Below are 19,191 nucleotides of genomic sequence, written 5' to 3'. Positions count from 1 at the left end.
TTTTACTTGCTCTGTGTTTATTGTCTGTCTTTTCCTATGAAAGAGTAGAAGCTCCATGAGCACAATGATTCTTGTCTGTTTTGTTCATTGCTTGGGCACGTTAGGAGTTTGAGTGCTGAATGAATAAATGAAAAGAGCAGACGGAGAGAGAACGTTTCTGAGAATGAGCCTCAGATCAAGAGAGGCCAAGTTGGTGACTCTTGAGCCAAAAGGACCTTTAGAATAGGGCTACTTTGCAGTCCCTGTCAAAATAACACCAGCATTCTTCACAGAGCTAGAACAAACAATCCTACAATTCGTGTGGAACCAGAAAAGACCCCACATAGCCAAAGCAATCTTGAAAACGAAAACCAAAGTAGAGGCATCACAATCCTGGACTTCAAGCTGTATTACAAAGCTGTAATCATCAAGACAGTATGGTCTTGGCACAAAAACAGACACTCAGGTCAATGGAAAAGAATAGAGATGGTGCTGGGAAAACTGGACAGCAACATGCAGAAAAATGAACCTGGACTCCTTTCTTACACTATACACAAAAATAACCTGAAAATGGATGAAAGTCCTAAATGTAAGACAGGAAGCCATCAAAATCCTCGAGGAGAAAGCAGGCAAAAACCTCTTTGACTTCGACCGCAGCAACTTCTTACTCAACACATCTCCGGAGGCAAGGGAAACAAAAGCAAAAATGAACTATTGGGACCTCCTCCAAATAAAAAGCTTCTGCACGGCAAAAGAAACCATCAGCAAAACTAAAAGGCAACTGACAGAATGGGAGAAGATACTTGCAAGTGCCATAGCAGATAAAGGGTTAGTATCCAAAACCTATAAAGAACTTATCAAACTCAACACCCAAAAAACAAATAACCCAGTGAAGAAATGGGCAAAAGACATGAATAGACACCTCTCCAAAGAAGACATCCAGATGGCCAACTGACACATGAAAAACTGCTCAACATTACTCAGCATCAGGGAAATACAAATCAAAACCACAATGAGATACCACATCACACTTGTCAGAATGTGTGCCTTCTAAAGGCGGTCATTGAATACTCCAAGCCTTAGCAGACTTTTACATTGATTCCCTGCCTGTGAGAGGTAGTTATACCCCGGAGGGGATGTGTGTATGTGCTAAGCCATGGATCAAAATGGCCCTCTAGGGACCTGGGTCAAAGTTACAAGTCGGTTTTTATGGTACAGAGAAGCTGACAGCACCTGACTCACTCTGAAGGCTCACTGTACCTTTAAAAAAATTAGTGTCCTGGAAGATTTAATGAGAGGCAAAAGGAGCGTTCAGAACTATGGACATTTCAGCTTTTGGGTCTGATAGTCAAGGTCCCTTGTGAGTAGATGTTCTTATGTGCACCTCTCTTTCCTGCCCGTTCCAAGATACAGTTGACCTTTGAACAACATTGGGGGGTAGGGCTGCCAAACCTCTCCCCCTCCCCAGTCCCCATCTCTGTCTCTATGTAGTCAAAAATCTGCATATAACTTTTGACTCTGCCCGAACTTAACTACTAACAGCCTACTATTGGCCAGAAGCCTTACTGATAACATAAGCAACTGACACATATTTTGTGTTACATGTATTACATACTGTATTCTTACAATAAAGTAAGCTAGAAAAAAAAAAGGCCGTGTTACTTAGAAAACTGTAAAAGAAAATACCCTGACAGCACTGTACTGTATGTATTGATAAGAATCTGCATGTCAGTGGGTCTGTGCAGTTGAAAGTCGTGTTGTTCCAGGGTCATACGTATTTAGTTCTTGTGGAATGTTGTCAGTCTGTCCTGTGGTCCAGGGATGTAGCCATGGACCTAACGGTGCTGTTGTTCTTGTGCTGTGATCCTCTGGTTCCCGTGTCACCGAACCCTTCCCACTTTTCTCACTTGGACTGCTCTCATAGGCCTTAAAAATGTTTCATTGTAGATTACCACCCCTTTTGTAGGAGACCTTTTCTGCTATTGTCCCTTCCCTTTACCATTCCACCCTAAAGTGGCTGTCCTTCCTCTTTGGTGTCACGGCCAGTACCGAATTACGGTCAGTTCTTATTATTCATAGCAGTTATGTTCCATTAAGTTTCTACAAACCCTGACTTAGCAAACTCAGTCATTGCTCCTAGGGGAAATACAGGGTTAGTTTCCTATGAGCCTCTGGTTACGTTTTCATCAGTCATTCAGTAGGTATCCTTGTTTTATGTGTGTTTATGTTTAAAGGCACCGTATTAATATGTATTGTTGATTCATTAGCAGTGAACCTCATGGCAAAAGCTTGGGAACTCAAGCCTGGACAAAGCTTATCTAACACAACTGTTTTCTTTCATAAGACACATTATAACCTTCAAGCACTTAAGAATACTAGAAAGTAATTTGACACTAAGTGTGAGTGCCATTTTAAAGAGTGAAATTATCAACAAAAAGCCCAATGTGGCACTATCTAGACCATGAAAATGACATGTTTTTCACAGTATGAGAGCTAAAACAAGAAGTCTGGAAATGCGTTGATTTGTAACTGAAATTTTCATCCCTCTGTGCATGTCCATGAATGACCATATAAGTGCTAAGGAGTGTTGACTTTGAAGTTACAAATAAAATTTAGTAAGTAGGCGAATTCACAGATATGGAATCTGCAAATAATGAGAATCTACTATACGTTATAGACTGACTAAGCATTGATATAGGGATTAGCACACAAGAGACAGAAAAGAATATATATGTGTTTCCTCAAAGAATTTAATATTTAAAATTTCTTAAAAAATTTATTTAAGTTTATTTTGGGAGAGAGAAAGCAAGTGGGGGAGGGGCAGAGAGAGAGGGAGACAGAATCCCAAGCCTACTCCATACTTTCAGCATAGAGCCCAATGTGAGGTTCAAACTCAGTAACCATGAGATCATGACCTGAGCTGAGATCAACAGTCAGATGCTCAATTGACTGAGCCACCCAGGCGCCCCTTATAGTTGAAATTTCAAGAAAAGCATTGAAGTAGTCAACCTGGGCAGAATTAGGATTTGGGTGGATTCCTTGCCTCCATTTAAAAATACAGAATGGTTTTTGCATAGAACTCTCTGTAGGAGGAGACTGTCTCCTCTGTGCCCAAGACTCTCAAAGCCCCTGAGCTAGACATTCGCTGGGTACCTTGTGTTAATCATTCTCATAAACTTACTTCACCATGCTCTAATGGCTTGTTTCTTGCCTTCCACAGACTGAGATGATCTGATCTGCAAATCGGAGACTGTGTTTTGTCTTCACCATTATATATACCAAACCTGGCAGATAGCAGGTGCTCGGTGAATATTTGTCAAAAGGCTGATCTTGGACCTGGGCACTTGAGCTGAAAAGCTGCAGCTCAGTCTGCTAGCTTCTGGTTCTAGTGCTCAACCCCTTGTGTGCAATTCTGAAACCCAGAAAATTTTGAAAGCACAAGTATCTTCAGGGCAATTGGCAGCAAAACCTGACTGACCTGAACTCACCTGACATGAGGCTATTTATAATCTTTCCTTATTCCACTTGGAGAGACTAGCTGTACATTTTGCTGCAGAAAAATATTAGTATATTTGATTACAGGTTGTTGCTGGGGGTGTTCGGTCATAGATGGTATAGTAGTACATATCCAGGATTACCTTTCGGAAATGCAAAAGAAACAAATGGAAATTCCTACAGGTCCAAGGGTTTCAGATAAGGCACTGTTGACCGGTAGTAGAATTTAGAGATTTTCTGTAGAAATTTTATTGGAGGAAATTGACAATTTATTTAGAAACAGATTAGCCAGAGGCATAAATGGTTAGTCTCTGGCTGATGAGAGTAGAATTGAGTGATGTAATCTGTGGCATAACTCCTGAGGGGACAGCAGGTAATATAAAGTAAAGCCCTAGGGTTAGTCTGAAGAGTGCTAAATAGTTCTTTTTTGTGAAGAGGTAGCTTAAATAAGGAAAGGGAAGGGAAGGAGTGAATTCCTCTAGAGACTTTATCATGAGTATAAGAAATATTTACTTTGAGTGTTAATCTACACATGAGTGGAGTTTATTAGAAAACGAACTCCCTTGGGGCACCTGGGTGGCTTAGTGGATTAAGCAACTGACTCCGTCTCAGGTCATGATCTCATGGTTTGAGAGTTCGAGCCCCACGTCAGGCTCTGTGCTGACAACTTGGAGCCTGGAGCCTGCTTCAGATTCTGTGTGTCTCCGGCTCTCTTCCCCTCCCCATCTTGTGCTCTCTCTCTCTCAAAAATAAATGAACATGAAAAAAAATTAAAAAGGGGCAGCTGGGTGGCTCAGTCGGTTAAGTGTCCAACTTCAGCTCAGGTCATGATCTCATGGCTCATGAATTCAAGCCCCACGTCGGGCTCTGAGCTGACAGCTCATAGCCTGGAGCCTGCTTCGGATTCTGTGTCTCCTCCTCTCTCTGCCCCTCCCCTGCTCACACTGTCTTTGTCTCTCTCTCAAAAATAAACATTAAAAAATAAAAAAAATAAAAAAGAAATCTCTTGAATTTCAGAATTGATTTGAAAAGTCTGACCATAGGTGCACCTGGCTGGCTCAGTCGAGCATCCAACTTCAGCTCAAGTCGTGATCTCTCAGTTCGTGGGTTCACGCCCTGCATAAGCCTTGCTGCTGTCAGCACAGAGCCCGCTTTGGATCATCTGTCCTCTTCTCTCTGCCCCTCCCCCACTTGCACACCTGCACTCTCTCTCTTTCTCTGACAAAACTAAATATTAAAAAAAAAAAGATAAGAAAAGTCTGATTATAATATCCAATTCTGTTATGTCACAGAGAAATGTGTTGGTGAACATCCTCATGTGGCAAAAAAATAAATGTCAGCATTGAGGCAAAAACCCCTCAGCGAAAAAAATGTGTCCTTGTTCAGTTCCCTAATCATCATCATAATAAATGAAGCATCTCAAAACTTGGTCTTGTTGTTTCCCGCCCCCCCCACCCCGCAGGTGGGAAGTTTTTTTCTTGTTGCTGTATAAATTTTAATTGGGATTGCTCATACAGAACGTAGTCTTCTAAATCTTTAATGCCCATTAAAAAAAAAAAAACTATTGTATGAAAGTAAGCTTTATTCTGTAATACACAAATTAGATAAAATCTCTCACTTCAAGTAAAATATTCATACAACTGGTATAAAGACTTTTGGTGGCTCATCTTTAGGTTTTTGATAGATAGGATGCCGTTTTAGAGGCTTAGAAGCAGTACCAGAAGGAAAATTAATAGAAATTATTATTTTATATTTCAGAAAGTACTAGGGTTGGTCTGTAGATCAAATGTCCAGGGGACTAGGGGGCGAATACCTTTAAAAATATCATTTGAAATGCCCCCACAGACAGGTTTTCACCGACACCCGGGGAATAACCTCCATGGCGGTGAGCTGTGTACTTTGCACAGAACAACTTTCTGTGTCTAGTACACACATTGAAAGAGATGACTAATGGGTCTTTCTCTAGGCACATTTTGAGATTCTCTTTGTATTTGTAGAACATGCCATGCCTTTTAAAAAGAAGTTTGCAGTGAGGAGTGTTGTATTAGAGGTCCTGCCCAGTTTGCCAGAGGAAACTGGAGCCAGCTCCATGATCCTGTCCCCTCAAATGGACACATTCCTCCTCTCCAACACTCCATCCCCTTTTCCAGAGCAGATTGTCCAAAGCCTGTGACTTCTTTTCCAGGACTCGTGTTTCTTATTGTGATGGTTGTTTTAAGCTAATTTTTGTCGAAGTGCGCACAGATGATAAGTAGACTAAGAATGAATTCTGGTGTGGTGTAGTGCCACCCAAATCAGGAATTGTGCCTGAGAGGTTTCCCAGAAGCTCCTTAGTGCACTGTCATTCCCCAGCCCCCACCCTGTAACCACTGTCCTGACTTCTCTCACCATCTCTTGGTTTTGCCCATTTTCGAACATTGTACAAGTGAAATAATACAATCCGTACTCTTGTGTGTGTGTGGCTTCGTTCCTTCAGCGTTATTTTTGTGAATGTTCCAACCCAACACCAATCTTAAAGGTCTCTTTGGGGCACTTAAAAAAAGAAAATCTGGCACAACGAGAGCATTAAATCTGAAGAAGGTGCACAGCCAGTAGCGTAGTAACGTAGCTGTGTGGGGAGTGCGAAGTAGGGAGACCAGGGAGTCCAAGTGCTGACTAAATTATATGTGGCATATTTTCAGAGCACTCTCCTCTTCACCTTTGCTGACCAGTTCTAAGACGTGCCAGCAGGACCCCTTCCCTTCCAGGGTGGTCTTCTGGGTGCAACAAGGAACAGACGTAGTGGATCTCCATTTAGGAGGGGGCCGAATGCTGCAGCTCTAGGTCCGGCTTCCCCACAGAGGCAGACAGGTCAACCAGCTGCCCTTGTTATACCAGTGAACTGTATGGGTGGGCACGGCACGGAGTGATTTGTGTAAGAGCAGAGGAAGGTATGGCGGGCCGGCCCCAGAGGTGGCCACTTAGCACTGTCACTGCCCCTGTCTGTCCCAGAACTGTGTCCTGTCATGTCGTTCCTGTTTTCTCACTAGGAAAGCAAAGGTTCCAAACTTCCCTTAGAGAGCGTATTAACCGTGGTTCACAGTGAGTGGCGAGAGGCAAAGCTTATGTGACAAGTCAGACAATTAGTAATTCTGGAAAAGCCAAACCAGCGAGCAGTGTACCACTGTCATTCATTTTGTAGGAGAGGATTGTCATTAAGAAACCATAGAATGGCTCAGGATTACGTGCTTCGTGCCATTGCGTTGTGTGTTTCAGAAGACGTTTCACTGTGTATCATACCAGTGAGTGGATAAATATTTCGAATTTTCAAAGTTTTTGACGCTTGTCCTAATCTGGAGAGCTGCAGGCTTCAGCCTGTGCATGTGGTAAACATACCAGCACGTAAGTATTTTCCCGTCTTAGTATTGTGAAAGCAACATAGCGCACTAACTTTATATTTTGTAACCAAGGAACATTTTAGCATTTAGAGCAAGCGCTCAAAGAAATAAACACATTAAATCACTTAACCCTCTTTTTCAGAGGATGCCAGGAAATTTGGAAGCAGCCATTTTCATTCTGCTTTCAAGAGGGAAGGTGGAGACAAAAAGGACATATTTGAAAAATTCAGCCAGAACTTCCACTTGTGTAGACCTCAAAACTGCCCTGTTCCACCAAGTTCCTAATAGGAGGTCTGCGTATGAGAAGTTGGAGGGCGAAGGGCAGGGTATACCGGCTGGTGGTCCATGGCACCACAAATGGGTGTCAGGGGAATGAGAACATTGGCCCCTCACCTTCAGGATGGCAAGTAGGGTGCAGGCCCAGTACCATGCCAGGCAAATACCACTTTCTTTGTGTTCCAGGACATAAAATAGGTCTGGAAGCACTGCTTTTATAAGACTGAGGTGGTATTTTAGCTGATATTGAATGAGTAAGACCCAGCATGGGAAGACTTAGGGGAAGAATGTTCCAGATGGGGGGGTGCGACAAGTGCAGGGGCCTTGAGGCACAATGCAGCATTAGTGTGTCCTCAGGATGGAGAGAGGGTGGTGAATGGCGCACAGTGACTTGGACACGTATGGCAGGTGACCTCGTTGAGAGGCAGGCAGGCAGCACCCAGGGGCCAGATCCCTGGGACTTTGTCCTCAGTGGGGAGTTTGGATATTATCCTATTTTGGGGAAGCTGTTGCAGGTTTTTACACAGGGAAACATCATGATGATAGCACAGAACTGTAGAACCAAGGTGTTGAGATTCAGACAGGAATCGAAACAGACCGTTCCATTCTCTGCATTTTATCAGTGAAGGCAACTTTTCTGTGCCCTGCTGCTGTTGATATTTTTGGTGGTTCCACTCTGTCATCTGTCAAACCAGGAACTTGTATGAGCTTCTTTTTAATTTGTGTTCAGCTCTAAAAATCCTGATCTTTATATACCCCTCTTTGTTAGTTCCCGAGGACCAGGGTAACAGATGACCACGGACTGCATGACTTACAACAACAGAAAGTTAGTCTCTGAAAGTTCTGAAGGCCAGAAGTCCAACACCAAGGTGTCCTCCACAGGGCTGGTTCCTTCTGGAGGGTTGAGGGGAAAATCTGTTCCATGCCTCTTTCTTCCTTCTGGTGGTAGTGAACAAGCCTTGACATACCCTGACTTGTACATACGTCGCTCCAGTCTCTGTCACTGTTGTCACATGGCCTTCTCTGCATCTCTTTATCTTCACATGGTATTATTATTAGGGCAGCAATCCCTTTGGAGTCATTGGGTTGAGGGCCTGCCCGAACCCAGTGTGACATCGTCTTGACTTGATTATATCTGGAAAGATCCTGTTTCCAACTGAGGTCATATTGACAGGTTCTGGGGGTTTAGGACTTCAACATACCTTTGTGGGGGACACATTTCCACCTATAACACCTTTCTTCTGACACCACCTTCATAGTAATGCCTTCTCCATCTTTTTGATTGACCTCCATTTGGTTTAATGGAATCCAAGCAGCCATTTCATCTGAACATTTAAGAAGAGGTCAAAATACTGTGCCTCTGTTATTAAACAGCACCATCTGCCCTTTTCGCATAGATGAAATGTAGAAATATTGTCAAAATGGTTCAAGTCTGAAATACCCAAAATGTCGTGCTTCGTGGAATCATTTTGAGAAGAAAATATATCTGTCTCAGGCTGGAACCCATAATCCTCATTTCCCCATATCCTTTTCTGTCCAACAAAAGTGGGTTTTTTGTTGTCGTTGTTGTTTGTTTTGTTTTTGTGTATTTTTTACTTAACCAGCTATTTTATTTCACTCAAATGACTAATTTTTTTTCTTTGCCTTCTACCAGAAATTATTTAAAGCATGTGTGTGTGTGTGTGTGTGTGTGTGTGTGTGTGTGTGTGTAAACCAACGTGGCATTAATTAAAGGTAAGAAAACAAAAGCAACAGAATGAAAAGGAAGGCAGGAGGAGCTCTGGGTACATTCCATTACACCAGGCGGGTCACAGATTTGACTTCCCTAACAGCCATCAGGGAAAGGGAGCCCTCTGAGTTTGACAGTTCCAAGAGTTTCATGGGGCTGGTTTTGAAATTGACCCTGAACACCCAGTTTTGGAGGATTACAGTTGAGCACATTTCAGCAAAAGCATTTCTGCTGAGATGTGGGGGAGTAGAGGGAAATGTGGCAAATTTATGGGACTCACATTTCTATCTCTGCTAATCTGATTCGGTCTGACATAAATAAATGCAAAATAGTTTCAAGGAGGAGTTGAGTCCACTTCTTTTGAACAGTTCTTTATGAACTTTGTATCTTTCTTAATCTGTTTATCACCTTCACCCTTCCACTTCTTAGATGGATATCAGTGATGAGGCAAATGATAGCCTTTCTAGATCTCTGGATTTGGATAAACCTTCATCCTTCATTTACCCTACCTGAGGCATAGTCTTCAGTATGTGGGATTACTATAGCAATTTATTTTTTTTACCTCAAGTCTAAAAATGTGTGTGTGTGTGTGTGTGTGTGTGTGTCTGTGTGTCTGTGTGTGTGTGTGCAGCTGTGTATGTATGTCATGCAGGGGGTCTTTATTTCTGAATATTCATTATTTGAGTTTCTGACTTCCAGAGTTAAAGAGAAGTGATGATAGTCAAAACACAGAAATATTCCCTAATGACCAAATCACTTAATAAATTTAGTCCCACTGTAGCATATCATTTCCTTTCTAGCTTCCTCCCCACCCATCCATCTAGGCTTTTTGTCATTTGACCTCTTGCTGATTGTTGGTAGTGTTTGGTACAAATAAATTGCACATTGTGTGAAAGATCAAGGACTTCACAAAGACAGTGAAAGTGATTAAAGGAGCTGTGCTTGAGCCACACAACCACGGACACTGATGCTTTGAAGTGTGGGATTAGTTAAGTGCAGGAGGGGGCCCCTGGGTGGCTCAGTCAGGTAAGTGTCCCAACTTCAGTTCAGGTCACGATCTCGCGGTTCATGACTTCGAGCCTCGCATTGGGCTCTGTGCTGACAGCTCAGAGCCTGGAGCCTGCTTCAGATTCTGTGTCTCCCTCTCTCTCTGTCCCGCCACCATTTTGCTCTGTCTCTCTCTCAAAAATAAATAAACATTAAAAAATAATAATAATAGTTATTTGCAGAAGAAAACTCTACAATAATAATGGCATTAGTGACAAATCTTTAAATACCAAAGGAATCATTTGAGTGTCACATGATTGAAAGACCCTTGAGAAAATGGATCATGCTTCGATGGTTATCTGTTCTCTGATTCGCCCTAGAAGACTGACCTAAAGTGATGAATATCATTTAGTGCCATAATGTAATTTTGTTAGAACAGATGTAAATACAGTTAATATCTGGTTCGTTCTTTGTTCATTTAGAGAAATGGTACATAGTCATAGTTTTAACCTACATATTAAATGATTAAACATTTTATGAACTTGTTTGTGTAGTTTGTAATTTTGTTTGAAGGTGAAATCTTAACTTTTTAAAAATTACTATTTACTATTAAATTTTGGCTTTTTATGTTGCTTTACCTTGAGTGACCTTTTTTGGTTTTAATTTATCTTCCATTAATGAGCATCTCCACTGTCTGTTTCAGCTCTAAGGAGTACAGTATGTTGGAGAGTGTCCCCTCAGAATTCCCAGAACCTGAGAATGTGACTTTATCTGGAAATGGGGTTGCTGCATATGTAATTGATTGTGAAGATGAGGTCATGCTGGAGTAGGGTGGTCCCTTAAGCCAGTATGACTGATATCCTTGTAAGGAGAGGAGAAGAACCAGAGACACTGCCATAGGGAAGACAGCTTGTGAAGAAACAGACACACGCAGAGAGACTGAATTTGGAATGATGGGTCTATAGGCCAAGGAACGCCCAGGATTACCAGCAACAGGAGAAGTGAAGAGCAAGGCATGGGACCGGTTCTCCCTCAGCCTCAGAAGGGACCAGCTCTGTCAACACCTAGATTGAGGACTTGTAGCCTCTAGAACTGTAAAAGAAGGAATCTCTGTTGTTTTAGCCACCAGTTTGTGGTAGTTTGTTATGGCAGCGCTAGGAAGCCAGTGCAGGGAGTTTTCAGGAAATTATTCAGTGGCTGTGTAGACTACATGTTAATATGCATAGCCCAAGCCCACAGTGGTGGTACGTGAAGTCAGAAATAGGGTGAAAACTGATTTCACTGGCCCAAACTCAATATGGGTTAAATAACTTGTAGTATTTTCTGTATTAAATTAGTAGCTTCTTATTTAAAGAGATCATTTCTGTTAATGATGGAGCTGGAGGCAGTTTTCAGTAGTATGGTATGATGGCACATAATTGTGTGATCATCTGTGCATCAATTGGTGTGTGTTTTTCAAGTCAAGACAAAAGACTGTCATTAGCAACTTCTACTAAAAGCTAATGTACTATCTTTTTTATCAGGCTACATCACTGTGTTTCGGGCAGGGGATTTTGAAGTTTGGAACCGGTACTTTTCAATAGGGAGGAGCTATGATCATATGCCATTATTATCAGTGTACCCTTTAAAAAGATAGTTGATGTACTATTTGTTCCCACACAGAGCCTGGTGTGTATGTGTCCTTTGAAATTAAAAGGCCTAGTCATTGTGTCCTGTCGTCCCGTATGAAATGTTTGTTGCATTGCCTCACTGGCGTCCTGTCTTACGTTATCAGTTGCTGGCTCTAGTGTCAGTATGTCACGCCTGACAGGTTAGTGGCTTTTGGCAGAGGAAATGAAACCTAGTCAGTTACTACGAGATTTATAGTAGATCAGCTATTGCAGGAAGTGGTGAAAAGCTGATTGATAGTTGGAAACAAAACTCTACAACAAGAAACAGGATGTATGCTTTCTATTTATACATCATTTTCCCTTCACTTTAGAGCCCTTTTTGGACTTTGTTTTGGCTATTTCATAAGGCCTTGGATCCCTCCCCCCCTTCTTTTAACTCATTCACCAAAATATAAAATAATTGAGGAAGTTGTGTATTAGCCTAGCGATGGTCATGGCGTGTACTTCCAGCTGTTGCTATTAGTCACTGATCGTAGTTGTATTTGCTACAACTTGTCAGAGAGCATTTTTAATTAAAAAAAAAAATCCTCCAAATAGGAGATTATTTCACATATACAAACAGAATGAAAGCTTTTTAAAAAGCTATGTGGTAGGATTACATTTCCAAAAACTGTCTAAGGAAAACCTATTTTGAGTATAGTTGTGTTAAAATATGACATTACCATTATCCAGTTGTCATGGCTCTTAAATAATGAATCTCTTCATTCCTTAATAAATACATTCTTAACAAGTAGGCGCTCTTCATTTCAATATAAAATGTGTACCGTAAGTACAACTAGTAACTCAGTATATTCATTGCTTGGATCAGAATGTACCTGGTTTTTGTAAGCATTCTGGTTAACTAATAATGTCAATCGGCAAAGCTTTCTGACATGAACTAGCTGGTCTGTTTTGACTGTGACGGTGGAAAACCACTAACTACATTAAATGAGGTGCTCTCTGAAATGGAAAGCGCCGTTGCAGAGTTAGGTTCTAGAATATAAGAGTGGCAGATTTAGAACCAACTCTAATTTTACCCGTGGTTGAAAGGACAAAAAGGCTACTCTTTCTCGGCTTAATTTTTTTTCTCTAAACAGATAGTTTCTTTTATTGTAAACAGTGATTGCTAAGTTATCTGCATAAAATAATTTAATAGAAACAAACCCAACTTTAATTCTTTGGACTGTTGGGTCACATTCTCCGTCAATGATGTTTTGAAATTTTTAATTCCTTTTTATTCTCGCATTCTTTAAGTGGAGAATTCAGAATGCTTCCTCTATAAACTTAAGGTTTCTCTCAGAACTTTAGTATTAATTTAGGAAAGTAGCCAGCTTGAGGTAGTAAAAGTGGGATTAATAAGAAACAGAGATGGGTCAGCACTGTGAAGAAGCAAAAATGAACATAGGATTCATTTTTTACATATTTTATATGAATGGGTCACTTTAAATGAATGCAGTACTTAAAGTGAGAAACAAACTGAAGGGTGAAAATTCACATCACCTGGTAACAGGCACAAGTCCTGTTGGGGGTCATATGGCTCATCTGGGCCACTTTCCTGCCTCTTAGAGTAGATCCTTTATAGTCTCACAGTGTGTGGGGTTACACTGTGTCTGAAAAGAGCCAGGATTAGGGGTGAGGGGCTTTGAAATTCCAAATTTGTTCTGTTACACATGACACAGATAGTGGACAATAACAAAGATCCAGATGGTTTCAACCTGAGAGTTCACCATATCCTCACAAATAATTCAGATGTTTTGCTTCAATTTTAAACCTCTGTAGTTAAGGCTTAGTTAGATGTATACTCCGTTTAAGACTGCTAAGCTAAAGAGATCACTGTTTGCAGCCTTCTTTGCCTATGCCTGTCAGAACTTGCTCATTTGGAAGATGTTGAATTGAGCTCCACCTGGGGAGAAGGGAAGACTGTGGTCATAGGACGGGAGACTTTTCAGAGCCTGGATAATTTGTGGGAGGCCCGGTAGTGGAGGAGGAAGCCCACTAGAGCTCTGCAGCATGGTTTTCCAGTCTTGACTGCCCCTTTCAGCTGGGGAAACTGCAGCAGGTCTCTTAACCCTCTAGGCTTCTGTTTTGTCATCGGTAATGTGGACAAAAATGCAACTGACCCATGAAGTTGTCACTTGGAACGAGTGTCGGGATGTGTGTGGGACATTGTCTTTCATATACTGTCGATAGTATTTGTCATGGCTAATCAGAGTGTGAAATGTATGGTCACTGAAGGAAGAGCTTTGATTTTAAAATCTTTTTTTTTTTTTTTTAATGTCTATCCTTGAGAGAGAATGTGTGAGTGGGAAAAGGGCAGAGAGGGGGAAAGAGGATCCAAAGCCAGCCCTGCACTCTGGGGATCAAACCCATGAACTGTGAGATCCTGACCTCAGCTGAAATCAAGAGCCAGACACTCAACCGACTGAGCCACCCAAGTGCCCCTGTTATTTTTTTAAAGTTGATTGATTGATTCATTGATTGAGCGAGTTAGATAGAAGCAGAGAGAGGTAGGGAGAGAGAATCCCAAGCACGTTCCAGGCTGTCAGCATGGAGCCCAGTGCAGGGTTGAACTCATGAACCGTGAGGTCATGACCTGAGCCGAAGTTGGATGCTCACCGACTGAGCCACCCGGGCACCCCCAAATTTTATTTCTAATATTATAATTTAGTAAGAGGCATTGTCTTCTTTCCTAGATTCCTTGCTCTTTACCTCTCACAGGTGCACATCACTACCCAGAGAGGGCCCACTTCAGTGAGAAAGATGGCCATGAACTAGCTTCTAGGCTGACAGGGCCTTGGGGCAAAGATATTGCAAACTGGTCCACTAATTCAGACCAAATTCTTTACTACTGGCAGTCAGGGTTTCAGCATATATGGTTTGTGGATGTCATCTACAACTGTCTTGGACATGGATGTAAATTACATCGCGACCATGTGATTCCATAACTGTGCTTTTAGAGATGTCTTAAAGTGATGAGAGTTCATCCAGAGTTTGTAGACCATTGGTGAATCATAAGCTGACTTCAGCTGATCCCATCCTAATTTTCTTCTTTACCCTACCCGCCGTTCTTTTTCTAAGCTCTGGGAATCCCAGCACTGAAACTCAGGGGTTTCCTCACATAAGAGGAAGTTGCCCTCAGTGATGGCTGTTGCCCTTGGCCATTCACCTGGCAGTACCTCAGCACCCACCCTGGGACACTGCAGTGGGGCTTCTGGGACCTGACTGTGCTCATGGAGGGCAGCCGGGGCACAGAGCATCCCTGCACAAAGTCATTATTACACTAAATATTCTGAGATCAAAGGGTCTCAGATATACCTGGGCACTTAGGTGAAAAACACCACCTTTGTTCACTAGTTCCCATTGCCCCACCAGTCACTTCTGCTCCAGTGAAACAAAGCCCCATTTTCTTGATATTATGGGATGGACTACACTTTTACAAGTGAATTTATCTTGTGAACTCACCGTCATCCAGTTTGTCTCAAAGCCACTAAATGTTTTGTACACTCATTTCAGCTTCAGAGTTAGAGAAACGTAGAAGCCAAGGTCAGCGTGCTGATCATTTTCACTTGCTCACTGCCACCCTTTTCAGTTGTCACTTCAGATTTTCCTCTAGGGAGGAGTAAAGCCATGAGTTTTGGACACCTGCAGTATGCTTTTTTTGCTTCGTTCGAAACAAAGGAAAAGTACGAATGCCTCTAAGTTTAATAAAAAAAAGTTTAGTATAATGTAATGTTACAAATTGAAAATTATCCTCTGAAATAAGATGGCATGATTTTCTGATAAAAATATAAAGGGGGTGCCTGGGTGGCTCAGTCAGTTGCACATCGACTTGGGCTCAGGTCATGATCTCACAGTTCATGAGTTTGAGCGCCATATCTCTCCACTGTCAGCACAGAACCTGCTTCAGATCCTCTGTCCCCCTTCTTTCTGCCCCTTCCCCGCCTATGTGCGCTTTCTAAAAAATAATTAATAAACATTAAAAAAAAGTAAAAAGCACGTCACGCTGCTCTCTATAGTATTGCTTTTTTATCTTTTGTATACTTAAAATTTTTGAATAGGTGTTACGCTTGCAGAGTTTAAAAGTAAACAATTGCAGTGAAAAGCCTCCCTCTTATCATCCTCCTCTACCTTTCCAGTCCCCACCAGACCCCCCCACATAAGCTAGTGTTTTCTGCAGCTTTCCAGAGTTTGATAAGTATACAAGCAAACAGAAGGGTGTTTTTATTTCTTTCCCCTTGTTTAACATAAAAGGTAGCCTCCACATAACGGTGTGCCGTTTGTTGTTGCTGTTACACAGTGTAACCTGGGTTAGCCCATAGAGCGCTTTGTTCCATACGCAGCCATAGACTCTTCCTTTGCATGGATATCCCATAAGGTAGTTAACCAGTCCTGCGGTCGCGGGCACTTGGTTATTTACCATTTTGGGGTATTGAAAACAATGTCAGTGAATACCCTGGGCCTCTGTCCTGTAGCATGTGCGTTTAATTTCCAGATATGGTATTGTTCAGCCAAGGGTGTGTACATTTTCAAGTTGGGAAGTTATCGCCACCTTTTCCACAGGGGCCGTACCTGTTTAATTTGTCGCCAGTGGTGTGGGGAGGGGTCTTTCCCCCAAGCCTCTCTAGTGTTATCATGTTTGGATGTTTGCCATTGTGATAAATGAGAAATGTATCTCACTGTGACTTTAGTTTGGGTCTCTTATTTGACTGGAGTTGAACATCTTTTCATACGTTTAAGAGGCATTTATATCTCCTTTTGTAAGAATTGTTGCTTATGTCTTTTGTCCATTTTTCTGATGAATTGTTATGTCCATTTTTAAGAACCGTGTTAGGGGAATTAGGCCTTGCTTTGTGACATGAGTTGCTAGTATTTTTCTCAATTTTCTATTAGCCTATTGACTTTGTTTATGATGTTTTGTTTTTTGGTTTTTGTCCTATAGGTTTTTTTAAATTGAATTTATCAGTTTTTTGTGGCTTCTGGATTTTAAGTCATAGATAGAAAGGGCTTCCTCATCCTAGGGTTATAAAGGGAATCTCCTGCATTTCCTTGTAATACCTCACCACTTCATTTTCTTTTACGTTTCTTTGATCTGTTTTGGGATTTATCTTGGTGTGTCACGTGAAGTATGGACCCATCTTTATTTTCTTACTTCTTTAAGCTATATAAAGAAGCTGTTTCGTTCTCAGGCCAATTAATGAATTGTCCTAATATTTCTTCTTCAAATGGCTTTCAAGGTCCAATAAGTTGGCAGCTCTTGCAGAAACCTTAAAGGAAGTATCCCTGACAAAGGCCCAGCTGGGATTAGAACTGGAAGAACTGGAGGCCGCAGCACTTCTTGTCCAGGAGGAAGACACTGCATCAAGAGCAGGCCGTCCTGTTTCCAGGCAGCCGACACCTGCCTGCCCTCCTGAGGCAGGTGACACGGAGGAGTCAGACAGCACCACCTCACGTGAGACCGAAGGCTCGGACTCCGAACAAGGGGAGCTCTCAGGTGGTGAGTCTGAGACAGTGCGTTCCTGGCAGGGTCCCTTTCTCAAGGAACGCGGCGACCTGCTAATTGATGACGGGGTGTGCAGAAACTCAGCCGTCGAGAGATGTGGTGGTAGTCCGAGAAAGCCACCCGCCTCCCCCCGGGCTCCTGGAGGCTCTGGGCCGCTGATAGAGGAGCTTGGAGAGCAACTGAACTCAAGAGTTCAAGTGTCCGGACCCGAGGACTCCGCGGCTGCAAGCCACAGCAGCGTGCAGGGCAGAGGCGACTGGCAGACACCAAGTGATTGACTCTGCGTGGTTTTCCTCACTGCTGAGAATTATGGCGGGTTTGGTTTCCTTTACAGAACAAGAATCCACTTCCACTTGGTCCTTTTTCTTAGTGTATGCAACACTTTTCCACGGGGCTTATGTTGATACCTGTTGGTTTCCTTGTCACAATCTTAAAAATAACGTTTTAAAGTATTTTCACCAAAGTATAATTAATATTGAAGATGAAATAACAGTTCTGGCAGAATCTCTAGAAGGTAGAGCCCATGAATATATTTTTCTTAAAGATTTTATTTTTAAGTAAGCTCTATAACCAACGTGGGGCTTGAACTCGCAACCCTGAGATCAAGTGTCGCACGCTCTACTTGCTCAGACACTGTACATTAAGTATGCATCTCCTAGGATTTAATATAAATGGAATCATGTAATATGTACTCTTTTTTAAATTAGGCTCATTTCACTCACTGTTATTATTTTCAGATTCATCAATGTAGCCTGTATTGAGAGGGCTTTTTTGGTTTTTGTTTTTTCCCCGTATCAGAGTAGTAGTTCATTGGATAGATTTTTCCATTCACCTACTGATGGACGTTTGGGTTGTTTCCAGCTTTCGGCTGCTCCAAATAAAGCTGTTACGAACGTTTGTGTGCTAGTCTTTGTGCGGACATATGCTTGCATTTCTCTTAGGTAAATATCCAGTAGTGGGATGGCTGAGCCGTATGGTAGGTGGATGTGTAACAGTTCGAGAAACTGCCAAACTGTGTCCCAACATGGCTGTCCCAGTTCACGTTTCCACCAGTTCCAGGTCTTTCGCATTCTTGTCATCACCGGGTATGATCTGGCTTTAACATTTTTACCGTTTTATTAGGTGTGAGGTGGTATCTCCCTGTGCTTTTAGCTTGCATTTTTTAAGGCTTCTATTGCTGTGCGTCTTTTCATATGCTTATTTGTCATCCACAAATCCTTGGTGAAGTGTCTTTTCAAATCTCTTGCCTTTTTTTTTCTTTTTAAAGCTGGGTTGCTTGTTTTCTTATTTTTGAGCTTTGAGAGTTCTTTATAAATTCTGGATACAAGTCCTCATTATGAGTCATCTTTGCATGCCTTGTAATCTTCGACTGAGTGCCAAACGTTATAAATTTTACCTGGCTGAATATGTATGTATTCTTACGTTCTGTGGCTTTGTTTGGGGATGCAGTTAAGTTACTTGGAAATAGTGTGATCTTTGTGGGTCTTGCTCATGTCATTTGTTAGGCAGGTCTGGAACAGTGTTCAGCCTAGGACAAACTATTTCCTGGTACTAAGGAAAGATTTTCCCATTGCCCTGTGAATTACAAATTTTCCAGTCTAGCGGGTGGAAATAGGCCCCTGTATGCGTGCTGAGCACGGTTCCCTCTAATACTTTCAGATGCTGCCTTCCCACAATTCCACACTCTTAGCAGTAGGTACTCGCATGAATATCAGAGGGGCCCCTCTCCAGGTATCTGGGCTTCTCTGCGGCTCTCTCCTCTCTGGTACTCTGTCCTGCAAACGCTGGCTGCCTCAGTGTCCCCTCACCCTCAGCTCTGTCTCCTGAACTCCAGGGTCCCCTGGGGACTGCCTACATTGTCCCTCCGTGTGCAGCCTGGACAGTGTCTCAGGTCAGGTGATGATGCGGCTCACTGTATTCGTTTCCCGTCCCTCAGGATCACAGGCTTTCATTGCCTGCCGTCCAGTGTCTTGAAAACCATGGTTACGTGTATTATCCTGTTTTTCTTTTTTGGTTATGTTGGGTGGGAGAGTAAATCTGGTCTTTATTACTCCATCTTGATTGGAAGCGTAAGTCTCCATTCATATTTTAAATGTGAATTTTCCCACTTGAGGGTAAGCTCCCAGGGAGCAGGTTCTCTGCCGTGTCTGGTTACCACTGAATCATCAGTGCCTGTATTCTCAGCGCTCCATAAATATT

The 19,191-nt window shown here is 42.2% G+C and overlaps 1 protein-coding gene across 1 annotated transcript in view; it reads left to right on the top strand.

Moving 5' to 3' along the window:
• Positions 1-17,886, top strand: part of SHQ1 (SHQ1, H/ACA ribonucleoprotein assembly factor) — a 99,126-nt gene extending 81,240 nt beyond the window's left edge. Inside the window, exon 11 of the mRNA XM_030307244.2 lies at positions 16,727-17,886. Within this exon, the coding sequence (XP_030163104.1) occupies positions 16,727-17,270 (544 nt within the window). The 3' untranslated portion in view covers positions 17,271-17,886. The remainder of the gene's footprint in view (positions 1-16,726) is intronic.
• The last annotated feature ends 1,305 nt before the right edge of the window (positions 17,887-19,191 follow it).

This window comes from Lynx canadensis, chromosome A2, assembly GCF_007474595.2.
Source record: "Lynx canadensis isolate LIC74 chromosome A2, mLynCan4.pri.v2, whole genome shotgun sequence".
NCBI classification, from domain to species: domain Eukaryota; kingdom Metazoa; phylum Chordata; class Mammalia; order Carnivora; family Felidae; genus Lynx; species Lynx canadensis.
The sequence above is the reverse complement of the archived record's forward strand: the minus strand, read 5'-3'. Positions and strand labels throughout refer to the sequence as shown.